Genomic DNA, 20691 nt, shown 5'->3' on the forward strand with positions numbered 1-20691 from the left:
TTTTATGGGAGAAATAGCTTATAAAATCAAATCAATTTACCATATGATGCATTTGGCATAAATATACATATGTTGTCAAAATTATTGTTTTAGAAAATGTGCAGTTGTGTTGTTTAAAGTATGGTATTGACAATCATTTTGGTGTATTATAATGTATCTAAAAGGAAACATAATGCCATTTGTCATAAATTTACCACGGTTCCTTGGTTTGTGTAATGCCTGTTAGCTGTGCAAGCCAATAGCTCTCACATGATCAGGTTCTGTTCACTTGGTTACCTGAAAAACAGATGGTTATTTCAACATAAACTGAAGTACTTCGGGGAGGGTATTTAAGGTACAATGATGTGAAGACTGTAGTAAAATCATCTCAGTCAGGTAAGTGGCTTCCCAAAGGACATTTTCATATTTTATAATCTCTTCCTTGGGAATAAATTTACTTTGTTTACAATACATTGTATTTTATGTGATTTATACCGACACTAAAATGGACCGCTAAAGCAACTTCCTCTTCGAAGTAAATTCTAACTTTTAGTAGACTTGTTTCATTTGTGATGGAAACTTCGAAGATCAAATTCAGGAAACAAAGCTCTACAGCTTGGAGTGATGGTCGATATCCCTTAGCCTGCAGGCGGCTTCTACTTGACGAGCCAGCAGAACCTTCAGATGAAGTAGGAAATCAGTTTGTGTGCGTTTGGGGCCTTACTGGATTTTTCTGGAAATTCATTTCTCTACTTTTGCCATCTTTGTTTTTTATTATATTTCCAAGCATTTGTTTTGCTTATTTTTCCTCTTCCGGACAAGAATTTGATGCGTTCATAGTAAATCATCTGCACCAGGGTCTTCTCAGCATGCTTCTGAGGGGCATCAGTCGATTTTTCCCTCCCTGACTTGTATTTATGGCACTTTTTCTTGCCAGTTAGAAAAACAGGATATGTGGGTGTAGGGAAGAGACACAGGATCTCTTCCATTTATTTTAGTTAAAATACTCCTCATGGAAGAGGGAAACTGAAGTGCTTTTCTCAAAGAGGTCTTCAGTAGATGAGTTATTTTTACTTATGTCTTGTCTGTAAGTTTGAATTAGCTTCCTCGGTGGGAGAAAAAAAAAGAAAAATATTTTAAAGCAGAACATAGAGCGAACTTTTAATCATGTTTCTTCATTTCCTTTTTATAGTGGGCATCCTGTATCTAAATCAAACTGAACCATAAAAATATCCCCTTACGGATGACAGTGGTTTTGACTGCTTCCGAGCAGGGAATTGCTGTGAAAAATTATCGTGTTATCTTATTAATTTGAAATTATATGCGTTCATATATATGAATTTGTACACTTCAAATAGCGACTTTCATATTAACTTTTCCTACCATATTAGAAAAGAGAAGAACTGTTGATTTCAGGAAAATGTCTTCTATTTGTTTTCTTCAGCCTTTTTTGAAGCAACTGGATCCAAGGGACTTAACAACTCAAAAGCAAATGGTCACATTTGGCTCCAAGTAAACTCGACATGTTTTATTGTAAAAAGGAGAGCTACAATACGTAAGTTCATCCTGGTCTTCGTGCTCTTGCAGAGCTAATGGTGTTCAGACCGACAGGTAAAGTGTGTGGCCCCTCCAGGGCAGAGGCGTGTCTTCACACCGTGCTGGGAAAGCCTGAATGGCGTAACCTCCTTTGGAGCTCTGGCGTGTGAGACCGGAGTCCCTCTGCCTCTTGAGAGGGAGTCCCTTAGGCGTCTGTGGGTGTCTTCAGGTGCAGTGAAATAGAGATTAAGCGCCCTTACCTGGAGAAGCTGCGGCAACTGCTGATTCTACTCAGACTGCTTCCCTTCCAATTTTGCTTTATTTTCCAAGAGAATCACTTGGATCTAAGTGGCAGCTCCAAGACAGCCACCACCGTGCTCTGCCTGAAGATGAAGGTGCTGGCCAGCATGGGACCACTCCCCAGGCCTCCAGGCAGCACTTTCTCATGGCCCCACGCTGATGACACAAAGGAGGCACAGACCTGGGAAGATGAAGGTAAAGAAGGAACTGACACCACCGATGATGCTATGTGGCCGAGGTCAGGCAGGAACAGGGCCACGGCGGGCGTCATGGTGACTTAGCTGTGCTTTAGAGAAATGGAAGCCACAGAACCAGTCTCTTTAGTGGGCAATGTGAAGTTCAGAGGATCGCAGGCACCTAGGAATGTCTGCATGTAAGCAACTGGTTTCAGTTGGTGCCTGATTTAGTGGACAGAGGCAACCTACTTTCTACACTCTCTAGATATGTCATTCTAATCCCCTGTTCCCTCTATGTCATGGTTCTCTTCTGGCATTTGTTCTAGAAAGGGCAGTTCACTATTTATGACATGCAGAATTCATCAATGTTTGTCACTTGTCTGAATTTTTTAATCATCAACAACATGTGTTACAGGACACAAATCTGCAACTGTCATGGGTATCATTCTGCAGTAGTTTACTGCCTCTGACACTTGTTATAAATAGTGTATATGTAACAGTTTAGACATCAGAAAATAAACCTTTAATTGGATGTGTGCCCCCCTCAATTCTGTGCACTCCCCTGAGTGCAAACAGAGCCCATTTTGAACGGTTTCTGTTCATTTTCTATTTTGCTAATACACATGCTTACTTGGTTTGACCATAAATCTAGAAGAAAAAGTCATCTGAGGTGGTTTGTGTGTGATATTGCCTACTCATGTCCTACAACAAGGGGCTTTTCTGTTCAGACCAAGGACTGTACTGTGTTTTGTTCTGGTCAGCACTTCGAGCAAAGTTATTTTGGTGTTTCACACATTTGTAACTGAAAACTGAAAATTTCTCATTTCCTTGGGAAACCCAGGACTTTGCTTTTTGCAACCATGCCCCTTTAACAATAAAGTGACTAGATCTGTTTTATTCAAAGTTTGGAGATGGTCTGCCCACATCCCCCAGGATGAAAGATATTTAAAAGATACATAAAAAGAGTGATGTAAACTTTCTGAATTAAAAATAAGCAAATAGCAATGGGCTTTTCAGCTTCAAAACAAACCCCAAATCTCCAGTTTAGTTGAGGCCAAAATGGAAAACCGTCTTTTAGCTTGGGGTGATTTGGAGACAGGCCGAGAGACATAAGTAATGATAATTTACAAGACTGATTATTTTCTTATTAACTTTGACTTGACTAGAAAGCAGCAGCCAGCCTAAATCCTAACACAAGAAATGTTTCCGAGGAACTGACCCCAAGGGATAGAGTTGGGTCCAGCGACCCCCACGCCATTTGGAGTCTGAGTTAGAAAGAAGCAGCATTTCAACTTAATAAAAGAATATTTATCTCTCCAATGAGCTGCCTTAGGGGATATAAAGTTTCTTGTCAGTGGAAGAACAGATGATCAGCCGGGAAGCCTGTGTTGGAGAGCGGTGCCAACACTGCCTGTGAGCTGTATTTTAGCCCAAGGGTCCTGGTCCTTTAACCACGAGAGTCGAAGTTTCTGGAGTTCTACACATGGGAATACGAAGGCTCTTCTCTGATGCTCAGCAATTTCCTGTGTCTCACTCAGGTGGGGTTAGAAACCATGCAGACAGCCTATTACATGATATTAACCACCAGGCCTACATGAGCTACAAACATTCCTCTTTTTCCCTCACCTCAATTCCTTGCTCTCTATTCAAATCCTTCTCCCGTAATCCTAAGGAGTCAGTTATGTCTCACCAGGGACGGAGTGGGTCAGTCACTTTTCCAGTGGTTTCCCTGATTCATTACTGACTGTGCTGCAGTAGGAAAGTAATGAAGGGAGGGAGAACACCCAACAAAATCTACACCCCAAGCTGAGGAACACGGTGATACATAAGGAGAGCCAATTCCGTGAAGTAACCGAGATTTCCAGGGCTGCCAATCTGGCAGGTCTTCAACATTTAACAAATTTAAAAAGAGGAAAAATCCCTAATCTGCCAAGCATCACTAATGTCAATAAAGTCAAATGAACTGATTTCTCTGAATATTGGTCCCCAAGGAGAAGCATGTGCTGATTACTTTAAACTTACCACAAATTTTTAAAAAGTGCTTTATTCCAGATATTTTTCACTCATAAATATTTTATTAAGAATGATCGTCTCTTCTATCAAAAAGTTGACCTTTGGGCTAAAGTGATCATTAATATTTCAGACTATATAGATTGTGGCAATTTCGGGGTAGGGCTTTTTTTCCTTCCTAGCATGCCTAGAGGCCTAGTAACACTGAATCGGAATATTATATATATAGTACTGTTTTACTGGAATACAATTTTCCTACTTTTGGATTTTGATGTAATATTTATATATTTTCTGAGAAGCATTTCTATTAAGCTCAATCTGGAATGTTGACAATGAAAACAAAACAGGAAAAATAAAAATTCAACTTGCATATGAAAAGAAACCAAAGTTTGACTATCAGTGAAAAATTGTAAGCACTATAAAAAGGCTAAAAGGGAGCAGAGGTATAAACTATCATCCAAAACATACAGAGGAAAGGTGTTTCTAATGGGGATTTAATGAGGAGTAAGTTGCTGAAATTCTAGTTATTACAGTGTTGGCTGCAAGGAAATGAAAGCGTGGCACTAAAAAGAAAATACCTTTTGCTTAACTCCAATTTCAAAATCAAATTAAAAACTAAAACTGATTATAAACAGAATGGGTAAAGTAACAGAGTTCAAAAGGTCTTGGAGACTTCATACGCATGACTGCTGGTGACACGTGTTAAGACGTGAGGGGACCTCCTGTCCCTCTGTGAGGACAGCTGGGTCTGCAGCTCCTCCAGGTGATCAAGACAAACCTCACACACACACTCAGGAGCGTGCAGGTTGCTTTGTAAAGGACCGCATCCGAGGTGGTTGATGTGATGGTTCCTAAAGCAAGCCGTGTGATCCTAACTGCACAAACTTTCTTGAATTACAGTTTAATGGACGAAATATGTGCTTACAAGGATTTACAGTGCATTGGAGTCACTGGAACAGGGAGAATTCGACAGCGCAGTGCATCCATTCGTCACGCTTTCCCTGTTTTACTTTAAGTTGGGGGACGGGCAGGAGTAGCAGGACGGCGGGCAGCAGGGGAACGGAAGTACCGGCAGGAGCTCCTGTTTTTCCCATTTTAAAACAAACTTTAGTAAACATCCACAAACTACATCCCACCCACCTGTCTATTAGGAAATGATGTTACATTTGGCCGTACTTCCAGGGTGTGACTGTCATTCCTTACCGGAGCACTTGTGACTGCCACCGTTCTCACGCTTCTGGAGTACCTCCTGCTCCAGAACTCCTGAACTAGTCACATCCGATGGGTTAGTTGATTCATTCACTTATTCCTCCACACGCGGGCCCCAGATCATCACAGATGAGTCACATAGAGGCGGTGGCTCTAAACTATTTAGAGAAGGAAGAAGTCACTTCTCATCCTGAACTTGAGTTCAGTCTCAGAGGTGCATTATATTCACCCCAAATGGAGTGAGGGTTTGGGGACTTTTAGCCAATAAAGGATGCATGGAGAACATAACAGTTGTCACAGTGCAGATCCATACTTTCAGATGGAGGCTGACTGGGAAGTTTCAGGACATAAGGGAAATTTATTTCAAAGATAGGCATGGAACAATACTGCAGAACTGAATAGTATTAACTTTTTACACATGAGAGAAGCATGGTATTGCTGGGAGCACCAGGTGTAAGAATGAAAAGGATGAGCATGGGGGTAATATTTCATCTTTTAAGTGCTGTGTGACCTTGGCGTATTAGTCAATCACTCTGATCCTTAGTCTCCTCTTCTGTGAAACGCAACAACAGTGTAGGTCCAGCAGGGAAATTGAGAACATCAGGAATTAGGTATGTAAGGCACACGCGTTCTTTTCCTTTCACATGTGTAGGTGTGTGTGAGTGTGTGCGCACACACCTCGTACTTCTGCTGTTTCTGGCCTCTAGCACGGCCAGCGGAGTTGACGGGACGCTGCTGCTGGGTGACATCAGTATTGAGCATTAATGCCATCGCCTAGATGCTGATGTTTTTCAGACAACTAAATTAGGTAACAGCAGAAAGTCACGTCCTTTCATGTCAGGATAGTATCGGTTGATGCTTACAAGTGCTTTGTGCTAAGCTGAGTTTCCCTCTGCTCACTTAGCTTTCTCACCCACCCGGTGGAGGGGGTCTTGTTACCTCATTTACCAGCTCAAGACACTGGGGTCTGGAGAGCTGGGATGATCTGTGTAGGGTTAGTAGCTGGAACACACGTGGTACACCCTGTTCCCTTACACGATGACATTCTACCCACCAGACCCCACCCCACACATACTGACACCGGGCAAGGAATCATGTTTTACAGGGACAACAGTGTTCCTAAGAGTGTCATCTCCCTATAATACCTGGAGCTTTAATCACACTATTGCTAAGTTAACCATACTATTGCTAGATATATATTTTTTTCCCTTTGGGAAATTTTAAGACACTTAAAAGAAAATTTGAGTAAAACATTTTCTCTCTCTAAAGAGATCAGAGATCAAATCTATGTTTAATATAACGTAAATCTACTAGGACAGAACGTTCTGTATTTTTTCCCCCTCCAGTGTCTTGATGTGTCCCCAGTGCTGTTCAGAACAGTGTCTGGCATACAGCAGATGCTTAGGAATATTTTTTATTATTGAAATAGAGTCGGGTTACAATGTTGTGTTAGTTTCTTGTGTACAGCACAGTGATTCGGTTATATATATATATATGCCTTTTCACACTCTTTTTCATTATAGGCTATTATAAGGTACTGAATAGAGTTCCCTGTGCTCTACAGCAGGACCCTGTTGTTTATCTGTTTTATATACAGTAGTTAGTATCTGCAAATCCTGATAAAAATAATTTTTGACTGAATATAGCAAAAGATGTTTTGGAATATAATCTTGCTTTTGTCGGAGAGCAGCACTGCGTTAAGAAAGCCAACAAGATAACACAGACCACATCCTACCCATCACCCAGGCAGCGTCCCGCCTCCCCAGTCAGACAGAATTGGGTTTGTATCCAAACTCGATGGCTTAATTGTTTGGTGCAACATGATTATTTAGGTTCAATTTTGAGTTTCTTTCTTTCTTTTAAAAAATCCTCCCCTGTTTGTATCTAGGGTTGAATCTGGACATGTGAGCAGCTCAGTGTTGAATAAGACTGAGATTACACTTGGTTCAGGGCCTGGCGCACAGCGATGATAAATATTTGTTTCTCCTCTTTCTTTTTAGGACATGACGTGCCCGCTAAATGTGCCACTGTTGATATTTGCAAAATTTCTGGACTAACCACGGGAGAGTGATGTCAGTGTGATGGGACAAATCCTCATTTGTTTTTTAAAAAAAGAATTCTCCTCAAGAGCCATAATGGGTTTTCCATTAACAAACAGGGTATTCAGATTCCAACCAAATTCCTTTGTTAGAGTGTTCCATAAGATATATTACTTTTGTCTTTATTTTGTTTGACTTCATTTGAAAGAGTTTTAATGTAAAAGAAAATGGATTTTTTTTTTCTTCAATCGTGTGTAACCATCAACATCTGAGAACAGTAAAATCTCCTGGTCTAGACTGTATTCTCATTTCTTGCGGACGTTTATTGCTGTCATTCTGTCTACACTATTGGAAGTGACCACCGCGCACACATGATTGCTTCTGGGAGCTTCCCCTAGCGTTTGTCCCAACCTGTGTTACAATTGCTTTTGGCGTCTAGAGGCAAAATTTGCCTTCCAACCCAGACTTGACATTTTTCTATCCTCTGCCTTTGAAACAACATTTTGGCAGAGTGTTTGTACTTCTCCGGGGTTCTGGGGGTTCCTGGAGCTTCAGAATGTACTTTTTCTCCTCAGCTTCATGTGGAAGGCACATTTTGTTTCATCTGTCCCACGTGCTCTTTTGCTTTCCGTTTCGGAAGGAATCACGCACGTTACTGCTGCAGGCCTTCCGGTCGCTCCAGTCTGTGAGCAGTTGTGGCCACTGCCTGTTATTCTATGATCAAACGTCTTTGAGCTCTAATCCCGTTAACATCTGTCACCTAAGTAAGAGAAGGGAGGCTTGGGCTTGTCTGTGACGATGCTGTGTGGACTCAGTGTAGGGTGTTACAGATAAGCAACTGGAGGGCTGGATTTTTCACATTTCATCTTAGTGCTGGCGGAGCGCCTAGACCCAGGCTTTGTGTTGGGATGATGTCAGGACTGGAGGCCAGCTTCAGACCTTCTCAAGGTCTACAGCATGCTTTAGGGGTGGGAGGGGGCCAGTGAGCTGGGAAACAGGGAACTTGGCACAGGCAGGCTCTGTGATGGAACATGAATAGACGGATCTTCAGAAACAGGCTGTGGGAGCAGGCTGCACAGCAAGGTTCTCTGCGTGCTGTCACTGCTGTCACCTCCCACTGCTTCCTCAGCATCCGTATCACCCTCGGAATAAAATGGCGGCCTGGAGATGCGTTTCTTTCTCTAAAATTCCATGATCATTTGCAAGTGTACTTTTGATACGTTTCTGTAGGCAAATACCAGCTGAAGCACTCTCAGGAAAATCTGAGTTTCAGTGGAAAGCTATGCCTGTGCTTAGGACATGACTCTATTCTGTGGGAGCTAATTCACAAGTCTGGAAGATCTCCATATTGATAGCTGGTAGCAAGGCAAGGGCATTCGTCTGGTGAGGTTCATTTCAATTGTCTTCCCTCCTCTGACTGTGGAAGAGGCCAGTTTTGTCCCCATCTTGCACATTAATTTCAATATTCCTGACCTCTACGTAGTCCTGTTGGCTTTTTTTTTCTCTCTTTTGAATTGGTGGCCAGACTTCACCACTTTCGTCATTCATGAGCTAAAATTGTAAACACACGTTCATTCTTATATCTACATAAGTCATGATTTTGCCCTTTGTATGAAAATTATCCTTTATCTAAATATCATATTCTGTAGTATTGCTTCACAGTTTTGCTGAAAATAAATCCTTGTTCTTTTCACTTCCGGCGTCCTGTGAGATCTATTTGCATATGTGGAAGGTTGTATTGAGATGCGCAGGCTCTTTTGTTGGCACTGAGTCCTTGCTCACGGACACCTGGCTGTACCTGCATGGTGATGGGCGTGGCCCTGCTTCTCCTCGTTCCTGCTCCACATGGAGCAGCTGCTTGAGAGCACCTGGGCTGCCTCTCCCACATCCTTCATCCATCTCAAGCATTTTTCCTTAAGGGTCGCAGGTCCCCCTGCGTGAGGAGCAGCCCGATGGAGCAGAGCCTCTGTTCCTTGACACTGGATCAGATTTAGACAGGGTTTGAGGTACTTGTGGCTTTGAGTGAGGGTGTTTCCCAAGATTGCTCTCTTGACTCTGAAACTCAACGTTCTCCAGGAATGTGGTCAGTCACATCCCGTGTTTTTGCTGTCTGCATTCCATTGAGAATTCTACCAGAAGAACCCAGTAATGGTGAGACACAGCGTACTCTCAACTAGGACAGTCCTATCTCTTGTTGGGTCTGAGATCCTGTCCTTAGGCTACATCTTGCCCCCTGTCCTATTCCCTGCTCCGTTTCCCTGTAAGTGGCTGATGGACCCCTCATCCCTTGGTCCCCTGTCTCTGAACAATTCCTCTTCTGTGCTGCTGTGAAAGCATTACTTTCCTCCCTCCCTCTGTCCCTCCTTCCTTCCTTCCATCCGCTTCCACTCTGGAGTAAAGTACTGCCTCCACATGTACAGAAGTTTGCTTGCATGGGCTCATCTCATTTCTTTCTCTCACGTTCATTCCTTTTTTCTCGTTGCTCAATTCCAAAAGTAACAGTAGTTTGTCTGCATTGTTACAACCCTTTCCCAGTGGGTATCCTATTGACTTTTTGTCTTTTTACTTTTACAAATTTGTACTCGACACGGTAGCTATACAGATCTTTCTAAAACACAATCATGACCCGTGTCTCTTCTCCAGTTAAAACATTCCAAGAAATTCATCAGGCAATGAGGATAAAAGGCATTTCCCATGTTGGCCCCTGCTGAGCTCAGACATGTCCCTCCCTCCCTGGGATGTTCAGTTCCCCTGTCTGCTGAGCTCCTGTGCCCGAAACCATATTGTTCCCGGGACAGAATGCCCTTCTACTCTTTGTTTGCTCATTTGTCTCCTTCTCATTTACCTTTTAGGCCTCCTTTGGAGTTTACTTCCCCTGAGAGGTGTTCTCTGATGCATAAATCCAGCCAAAGAACCCCTTACGTGATAACAGAACTTCCTGCATGTTCATCAAAGGTTGATCTATAGGATACTAAAGTCATGTGGCTATTTTTCAGCGTCTGTCATGTTCATTGTTGCAGCCCCAGCATCTAATAGAAGTGTTAATTAAATTTTTAAATCATTGCATAACTTCCCCTCATCAAACACTTCACTGGGTGTGAGTGCTGCACAGACGCTGTTACTGGACTAGGCGACTGTGCCTTATTAAACCCTCAACACAGTCTGCAGGGTAGGGATTCTCTTTACTTAATGGATGATGAAGCTGAGGCTTTAAGAGTTTAAGTAATCTGCTCATACTGCTGGTAAATGGTGCAAACTGGAATTTGAATCTGGGTTTGTCTACTTCCAAAGCCTATTTTTTTAAACCAAATATATTTTATTTTACATGAATCAGTGACTGTGACTATATGACATGCACGTAGAAATTTCTTCAAGAAAACTATTCCCAGCCAGTCCAAATAGTAGTCCTTTGTTCAGACTTTTTGTTTTCAACAGTTGGCCACACCCAAGGGTTTCACTAGTGTCCACCGTTTTACTGGACATGTTTCACAGGAGAACATGGTGGCGCTCAGCAGAGAGAGGATAGTAGTTGTGATTCCTAGCGGGAACACGTAAGAGATATGTTTCTTTGTCAGCATTTCTCTTTCAACCGGAAAGGTAATTGGAAAGTCAAGGGTGGTTTCACCATAAAATTCCACAGTGAAATTCCAGCTCACTGAAATCATGGTACAACTACAGCTGAGTAAAAGGAACAAGGCAGCAGTGTTGTAGCACAATTGGAGGAACCCTGGGTACGGGGCCTTGATCCGGCTGACCCAAAGTGCCACTGAGCCAAAAATCAGGACTGTAGACATCATAAAATTCGCCAACAGCATCAGGTCCTGCCCATACCAGATTTCATCTGAAATGACCCAGCTCGAGTTGATCTTGCTATGCATCAGCAACTCAACTATTGAGCCAGAGACATTAAATTTCTGAAAATATAAAGCTTCCCAGAGTCCAATGAACACAATGGGAACAATCTTGCTGTCAAACTCCCACACGTGCCAGGATCTGCTTCTGGCTAGAATTATGCTGAAAATCCAGACCAAGTAACTAAGAAAAAGGCCCGTCACTTTGAAGAACAAAAGCTTCATTTCACGTTGACTGAAGATGAGGTAGAGGCGTCATGAAGTCAAGCCAGGAGCATCAAAGAGAAAAAATAAACAGACTGAATTAGCCACAGGTTACACAGTGTTCATTATTTATGTCTTGTCCTTCTTGTCTATAAGTTATGTTTAAGTGTTTTATGTGTGTATTGGCCTTCAATTATTATTCTCAAAATTTTATGTAAGTATTAATGATGCCTAGAAATCCATGATCATGGTGGGAGTATTAATTTGCAAGGCATTTTTGGAACACAATTTGACAGTATCTTTCCAAAGCTGAAGTGCTCATACCTCTTGTCCAACAACTCCAATTCCAGGAATTGATACTAAGGCATTTATGAGAGTTTGCAAAAATATATGTAGAGAGATGTCAGTTATCATAGAGAACCATTTATCATAGAGAAAAATTGGAAATAACCTAAATATCTATTAATAGATGAATGCTTAAATAAATAATGGTGCATCCACATTTATCGTGGAATTTTACATGGCATTACTAAGACTGAGTTAATCCATATGCACTGTCTGAAGAAACTTCTCATTATACTAAAAAAGCAAAATGAGTAATAATACGCATGGTATAACCATTTGTGTCGAAAGAAGAACAGCTGTAATTTTCTTTATGTATATACAAACAGTTATGTACATACGTTTTGTAAAAAGTTGAGAAGGATGCACACAAATTTAGGGAGATCAATTGAAAAAGGTAGACTTTCATTCTAAGTTACTTATTTTTCTATAATTTGTATGGTTTTTAGTGAAAAAAATACATACTTTTATAATGAAAAACAGAGTAAACATGACCTTGAAGATGTATAATATGTTGCATATAGCAAATCATGCCTATTTACTTTTTCTACCCACCACTTGCTCAAAATTCCACTTTTATTTATTTTTTATTTGGGGGAGGGTAATTGGGTTTATTTATTGATTTATTTTAATGGAGGCACTGCGGATTGAACCCAGGACCTCATGAATGCTAAGCCTGCGCTCTACCACTGAGCACTACCCTCCCCACTAAAAGTACACCTTTATTTTAATTTTTCGCCAGAATTTAATAGACTTTATTTTTTAGAGTAGTTTCAGGTTTACAGCAGAATTGAGCAGAAAATACAGAGCTCCCACATAGCCCTCTTCACTCACACATATATACTCCCCCACCCTCAACACCCCTCATCAGTGAGGAATATTTGGTACAATCAATGAACCAACATGGACACATTATTATCAACCAAAGTCCATCGTTTACATTAGGGCTCACTCTTGATGTTGTACATTCTATGGGCTTTGACAAATGCATAATGACATGTAGCCACCACTATAGTATCATACAGAATCATTTCATTGTCCTAAAAATCCCCTGTGCTCCATCTATTCATCCCTCTTTCCCTCCCTCTCCCCAAGCCCCTGGAAACCATGATCTTTTTTATTGTTTCTGTAGCTGGACCTTTTCCAGAATGTCATTTGGTTGGAATTGTACAGTTTTATAGCCTTTTCAGATTGGCTTCTTTCATTTAGTAATATGTCTTTTAAGTTTCCTCCAAGTCTTTCATGGCTTGATAGCTTTTTTTTTTTTTACTGCACATATATTTAAAAATTTACATGTATGTACTGTTCATTGTTTCTAAGAACGTTTAGAGCTTTAGCTGTTTAAACTTACATAGTTATCAAAAGGATAAAGCCAACCACAAAATAAAAATTAATTCAAAAAGATATATACCCCTTGCCATTAACAGCAACATTATTTATAATTGCCAAGATATGGAAGCACCCTAAGTGCACATCAATAGTTGAATAGATAATGGAAATGCAGTATATAGATAGATAGATAGATAGATAGATATGTAATGGAATACACTCACCCATAAGAAAGGATACTTTGCCGTTTGCGGTCCTTCATTCACTTTTTTTTTTCACTTCAAAAATCAGAATTTTATAACTGGCATAACATTTCCATTACATCAAAAACAACAAAATGCCTAGAAATAAACTTAACCAAGGAGGTTATCTATACTCCAAAAACTGAAATGACACAAAGAAATGGAAAGACTTCTTGTGCTCTTGGATTGGAAGAATCAACACTATCAAAATGACCACACGACCCAAAGCAATCCGCAGATCCAATGCATCCCCTGCCAAAATACTCCTGACATTCCCCGCAGAACTAGAACAAACAATTCCAGAATGTGTAAGGAACTACAAAAGACCCTGAACAGCCAAAGCAACCTATTGTAGGTCTCTTTTTTTTTCTTTCTTTTTTTTTTCCTCTTTCCTTATGGTTTAATGACTAGAGAAGGTCCTTTAACATTTATTGTAAAGCTGGTTTGGTGGTGCTGAATGCTTTTAGCTTTTGTTTATCTGTGACGCTTTTGATTTCTCCATCAAGTCTGAATGAGAGCCTTGCTGGATAGAGTATTCTTGGTTGTAAGTTTTCCCCTTGCATCACTTTAAATATATCGTGCCATGCCCTTCTGGCCTGTAGTTTCTGCTGAAAAATCAGCTGATAACCTTATGGGAGTTCCCTTGTATGTTATTTGTTGCTTTTCTCTTGCTAATTTTAATATCTTCTCCTTATCTTTAATTTTTGTCAATTTGATGACTATGTGCCTTGGTGTGCTCCTCTTTGGGTTGGTCCTGTGTGGTACTCTGCGCTTCCTGGACTTGGGTGACTGTTTCCTTTCCCAAGTTGGGGAAGTTTTCAGTGATTATCTCTCCAAAAATTTTCTCAGGACCTGTCTCTCTCTCTTCTCTTTCTGGGACCCCTACAATGCAAATATTAGAGCGCTTCATGTTGTCCCAGAGTTCTCTTAAACTATCCTCATTCCTTGTTATTCTTTTTTCTGTTTTCTGTTCTGCAGTAGTGCCAAAGCCTATTATCTTAATCATCCTAATAGACAAAATAATTTCTTTAGAGCCTAGGTGACACAGCTGTGCTTCTTTAAGTCAAATGCAATCAAATCATAATGCAGTGGTACTTGAATACATTCTGTATTCATTTACTATTACTTTGTGACAAATTACCACAAACATAGTAGCTTAAGACGACACAACTTTATTGTCTTTCAGTAGGCTGAAAGTTCGACATGGGTCTCACAGGGCTAAAACCAAGGTATTGGCAGAGTGGTCTTCCTTCTGGAGGCCTTTGGGGAGAATCTATTTCCTTGGTTTTTACGGCCTCTAGAGGACAGTCACATTCCTTGGCTCAAGGCCTCTTCCTTCATCTTCAAAGCTACTACTTGCACAGCATTAATAAGCTTTGCTACCTTTACTGAATTTAAAGAATAATATCACAAAGATGACAGAGATTGGAGCGGGTTGGTGACCCAGTCAAGCTTTAGAGGAACAAGTTCCTTAATGAAACCCTCAGTTTGGATTTTCAGTGTCCCAAGTGTTGGTCATCTTCTAGGAACAGATACACCATTTACAAGAAATGAATGAATACACTGGACTGCAAATACATCATTTTGCAACAGGAAGCTTTGCAAATTGATAGTGTCATCCACAGTCCACATATTCTCTCCTATGGAAGCAAAATTAAATTTAAAAAGTTAACTGGAGATGAACTCTGAGCTGGGGCAGTAGATACTCTTAAGCACTCTTTCCCCTGGCTAGGACGCTTTAAACAAATCATCCCCGCCTTTAAGAATTATGTTGCCTTGATGGACGAAGTCTTGGCACTGCCCTCCTTTGGCTTGCACATGATAAAATCTGCCAAGATTTCAGGATGCCGTTTTTCTCTGTCACATGAAATAACATTTATTCTGCTCACATGTTCTTTTTAATATTGAGTTATTGCCAGTACTGAAGTTCTGTTTTCTATAGATTTTACTCTACAATCCATTTTCAGATGACCTGGACTCTGATTTTTTTTCTTTTTCTTTTCTTTCGTTTTGCTTTGTTTTGTTTTGTTTCTCTTGAGATAACACTCCTCTTGTGATGACTTCACCATATGGACACTACCATTGGGTATTTGATATTTCTGGTTTAATTTTCAGAGAGAAAATTACCTCTGTCTTCCCAGAGGCCATTTCCTGTACTGAGTATTTCCTTTGACATCTAACTGGCTGTAGGGTTTATACGCTTTTAATAACCTCTTCCCACCAAACACCCATGGCATCCTACATCCAGGGCACATCACATACCTGTTCTCCACTCGATCCAGGAAGTCAGTTGCTTCCCCCTGAATCTACCTTGAGCACTCAGGGTTGGCTGGGCCCTTGCATTTTCTCACTAGGTCCTGAAGGTGAGGGTGAGTTCCTGTCTCACTCCCCAGGCCTCTCTAATCTGAGATACTGGCCTTTTTCACTTAGGGACCTTCTCAGAAAAACTTTGTCTGCTTATTCCCCCAAATGTAAATCACATCTCTTTGTATCCCTCTGATCATTTTCAACACTATTCTAAATGGATTTATGTGAATTTACATTCTCAATGAAGAATCATGTCTTAAAAATCTAGCAGAAGGCCAAGCAACTGGAAAATGAGGGCAGTGTCCAAAATTGGTGGATGCTATTTCCGTGTCTAATTCTACCTCCTTTTTGGCACACATAGTGCATTCATGCCTAGAATCCTTTTATTGCACTTCAAAGAATCTTCAAAGATAAGGGAAATAATTAAAAACTGTCATTTTTTGAAATCCACCTTCTGTCTGTATTCTCAGAGACTGTGAGGAAGGCTCATTGGTAATTTAATACCAGTAACCTATCAAAGCTGCAGACTGTTGACTTCTTTTTTGTTGTAGCTTGCTTAAAAATTAAAGTGGTATCACAAAGACAAAGTTTTTAGTGTTAGATTTAGCAGGACAACCAGACTTCTTCAGGGAAGAGCAGAGAGAGAGATTTTGGGCAGGACCTCTTGGTATCATTTGCATGTGAGTGATGCTGCAGGAAATGTCACACTTTCTGTGTGGGTATGTGATCATGACTTTTCATTAAGTATTTTACCACTGCTGTAAATAATGTTTCAAAATATTGTGGGGTCTAGGGAAATGGAGGAATTTATACTGAATAAGGACATTATCATTCTCATTTTGAGTAATCCAGCCTCTGAATTATGTATATGTTGTTGAAAGAAAGTTTGGTTCTTGCTAAGATATGTAATAAACAGCCAGGAAACTAATCCAGAGGCACTGTTTTAAAAAAAAAATCCCTGAATCAGAGGTGCCTTGATTTTCACTTCCAGTAGTTTAATACTAATTTTCCTGGTCCTAATACAACTGTATTATGGTGAACTTTAGAGTAATAAAATTAGAGAAAAGAAAATATATGATGGAAGTTTATAAGGAAATAGGGGTTTTAATATAACTCGGTTGAGAGTCGAAGTTGATCTCTTTTCATATAATTTATAATGTTAATTTTGCAAGTGTTAATCTTTCTTAAAGAATGTGAATTCTTGATGAAAAGGAAAGTTCACTTTCTGAACAAAGGCCTATTTTCCAAAGAAACTTCTACAATAAATAGTTTCTATGAAAAAAAATTTTTTTCCTTACTGGAAAGAGGGAGGATAAGAAAACTTTAAATTCAGGTTCCCTATGAAGGGGGAAAAAGTGTTAATGCCTGGCATCCGACCTCATTGCTGGAAGAAGTGCTTGGACAGTGGAAAATGGGAAAGAAGTGGACGCTTTGGCCTGACTGTCACTTCCTTAGTCACGAAACTGTGGTTATTCAGTTCAGGCCAATATAGTCAGTGAGCATGAACCTTTCCCTGGTTAGCAACTTACAAACACATGGGTATTTAACAGGGAGCTGATTAAATAACTATTTCTGGAGCTGGGCATCACCATGTTGATTCTAGTTCTTCTGGAACTAAGAATCTATGGTTCAATCCCAGCCAGAGTGAATTTCTTAAGCAAAGAAAAAGCATTTATTGGACTAGTTACTGCCGAGGTGTGAATTACTAGTGTACTAGGCGAGGGGTGGGGTGCGTGGTTTATAAATCCGTTGCTGAGAACGAACGGTGTGAACCCAGGAGGGGCATTTTGTTCCTGGAGCACCCCTGCATCTTCTGTGGCATAGTCAGAACCAGGGCGTATTCTGTGCCCCTGAAATTGCTTTCAGCAGGTCAGGTCATGGGTCACTTCCGGGTAGTGGCACTTCAGCTTTCAGAGGTGTCTTCAAAGGCAACACTTGGTGGATGTCCCCATTTTGTATTTGGGATTACAGGTTCTTTCCTTTCTTTCTTTCTCTCTCCACTTTCTCTTTGTTTTTAATTTTTTTAAAAAAAATCTTTCTTTTTTTCCTTCTAGTTTTATTGAGATATCATTGACACAGAACACTGTACACTTTTTTGTAGGGGGAGGTAATTAGTTTTTTTTTTTTTTTAATTTTAATAGAGGTTTGGGGATTGATCCCAGGACCTCATGCTTGCTAGGCACATGCTTGTACCACTGAGCACTACCTCTGCCTTTCTTTCTTTCCTTCTTTTTCTTTTCTTTCCTCCCTCCCTCCCTTCCTTCCTTTTCTTTGTTCCTCTCTGAGTCTCCCTACACTTTTTGCTCTCAGTATGTGCCTCATCCTTTTTTGTTTTAAAGCAGTCACACAATCATAGACTTTTCTCCACGTTGGAATGACCCCCAAGTGCTCAATGTCACTTAGCCCAGCCCTGTACTTGAATGAATCACCTCTGCTATACCCTTGTTTATCCATCTCTTCTTCCAATGCTTTCAAAGATGGGGATTTATTACCACATAAAGCAGCCTCCTCTTTTCTGGGGGTAGTAACACATCTGTATCCTTTTTTTGTATTTATTCCCACGTTCTGTCCTCTGCTGTTTTTTCCTCCTTTCTGACGAAAGCCTGTGCCGGGACCACGTGTCCTTTCCATCTCTGAGCTCGCTGCTGGGCACCGCCTTTTATCCACGAGCATGGATCACTCTGTAGGGACCAGAGTCCCCTTTATCTCTTTCATTTTAACTCTTTTTTTAAGCTACATATTTCCTTCTTCAGTTCTCCCAGCTAATGTTCATGTTTCTCTCTGGGAATTCGATTCCTGAGGGTCTTCTAAATAAAACAAAGAAAGAAAACCTTCCTTTTTAAATTAATTCTGTGTTCTCTTGGCAACTAATCAATTTATTGCCTTCCTCTGGTCTGGCCTGGTGCTCTGATATTGGGAATGCTTCTTTGGAGCAGAAGGAAGATCCTTGTGTACATTAATCACACAGTTATTTGGTATAAATACACTCAAGCTACAAACCTCCTTGGGAACATTCTTCCTACACCTATTGATTCATTCACCATTCATTCTCTAAAAAACTGTTAGTACTTTGTTAACCAAGGAACGAGATCTCTCAGTCCCTGAAGATGACTTTTGGGTGTTGATAAACCAGGGCTCATTTTTTTGAATTCTGAACACGCTTATTATCTTGCATGTTAAACTGTAAGTTCCCTGAAACAGAGACCATTTTTCGTTGATGTTTGTATCTAGAATCTAATGCAGTATTTGACACCAATAAGCAATTGTCGAATATGAATGACTGAAATATACTCCTCAAAATGTGCTTGATTAAATGGACTGAGTCACTCTTGCGTAGCTAAAGACTGAGATGATAGCTAAATGGAGGTGCTGATGACAAATATATGGTATTTGGTAATATTCTAAACAGGCAAAAAGCCAACATGTATTTTGTTAGTCTCAGATTTCCCTCCAACCGCTGTGACATCTGCTTTTCAATTTCTTCTTTTGGTGGGGGGTAGGGTGAATGAAAATTTTGTTAATGCTCTGGAGTGGGCGTAAGGATAAACCACCTAAGGGTCCCACTGGAGCTGACACAGACAGCCACTCGAGCAGAGGTAGGCAGAGCCTGGCCTGACTTTTACTGTGCTGAATGACATTTGAAATCTAAAGCACTCAGGACATAATAGTGGCCTTTAGAGCCTATAAAAGGGAAAAGGAGAGAGGGCCGACAGCGTTGTAGAGGTACTTTGGAGGATGGAAGACACCCCATACAATTTTTTGGTTTTGGATTATTATGTGACATAATCCCACCCACATTTTCAGGAGAATCTACAATTATCATTAATGCTCTGTAGACTTATATCTCTTTATTGAGAAGGCTAGCTGGAAGGAGAGTATATAAAGCTGATATATATAAAATACATACATATACTAGATATTATACATATTACAGCCTTAGAATAGCCATAGGCATAGACACGGATCGAGGTTGCCTTCATTAGGTCAGCTATATCTCTATTTATAAAAGCTTTTGCATGTGTACATGTGTTGCATTTATACAGACACATCCTCATATACATGGAGAAGTAATATTTCAAACAGTTTTTAAAATATGAAAAATATGATAAAGAAAATATAAAGAAAACCCATAATCCTACCACAGGGTGATTATCTGTTAATGTGTTAATCCATTTTATTAAAATATGTATTGAGAGATAGTATGGTGAGGAGTATGGAATCTCTAATCTCAGTTCTGCCACTTAGAAGCCATAAGCGTTAAATGCTTACTGTATGTTAATATTTTCTATGTTTACTTAAAAGTTCTATCATTAGTATTAACAAGCGACCATGTCTGGAGTGCTTACTTTATGCCAGGCACTATTCTAAGCTCTTCATACATATTTCACGTAAACTTTCCAACCACCCTATAAAGTAGGTGCTATTATTAGCTTTTGCTACCATCATTCCACAGATGAGTAAATTGAGCACAGAGAAATTAAGTCAATTACCCGAAGTCAGGTTCACAGCTTAGAGGTACTGAAATCCAGAATTTGAACTGAGGTGGGCTTAACTCTGCAACTCATGCTCGTGTCCACAATAGAAACATACAGATGTAAAAACAAAAGGAATTAGAAAAAAACACACATTATTTTTGGACATATCAGTGATGCATGTTGGGGAGATGGCCTTGTGAAGAGGAGAGAGCACTGATCTATGAGTCAGGAGACCAGCCTCAGTGGTGTGTGTAAATCCGTTGGTAACAGCTCACGAGGGCTGAAGAGATGAATACGTTCAGGAGTTCTACAAGCTGGTTGTTAAATTATTAGTAGCTTAAATTGGTCATTGTGGACCATATCAGGCTATGAGTATTGACAAATGTGGCTTTTTTTTTTTTTGAGGGTCAGTGTACCAGCCCATTACACCTGCATTTTAAATTCTGCCACTAACTGGCTGCATGACTGGACTTCCATGAAGAGCCAGTGGGTCTGAACATGACTTCCTTATCTCTAGGGTCGTAATCATGCTCGTCCCTGTTATAAGGTTTATGGTGCCTGGTAAATATTTTTATAACATTTTGTCCTTTATGTGTAACTGTGTAAAATGTAAAGTGCTATGTAATTACTGTTCGTTTGACATGAAATCATTTGTTATCTTAGAAAAGTATACTTCAAGCAGAAGTATTTTT

At 40.3% G+C, this 20691-nt stretch overlaps 1 protein-coding gene across 9 annotated transcripts in view; it reads right to left on the minus strand.

The window, feature by feature from the left end:
• Positions 1-1486: 1486 nt before the first annotated feature.
• The window catches only part of LOC102529502 (uncharacterized), a 208564-nt gene continuing 189359 nt past the window's right edge, over positions 1487-20691 (minus strand). For 7 of the 9 annotated variants that reach the window (XM_006208369.3, XM_072976521.1, XM_072976520.1 and 4 more), the window contains one exon: positions 10543-11335. In XM_006208369.3, coding sequence (XP_006208431.1) covers positions 10678-11325 — 648 coding nt within the window. In that variant the 5' untranslated portion in view covers positions 11326-11335 and the 3' untranslated portion in view covers positions 10543-10677. Of the gene's footprint in view, positions 1997-4479; positions 5083-5204; positions 5369-10542; positions 11336-20691 lie in introns of those variants that run through there. The other 2 variants (XR_012080099.1, XR_012080098.1) reach the window with 2 other exon arrangements.

This window comes from Vicugna pacos, chromosome 14 (genome assembly GCF_048564905.1).
Source record: "Vicugna pacos chromosome 14, VicPac4, whole genome shotgun sequence".
In the NCBI taxonomy this organism is placed as follows: Eukaryota; Metazoa; Chordata; class Mammalia; order Artiodactyla; family Camelidae; genus Vicugna; species Vicugna pacos.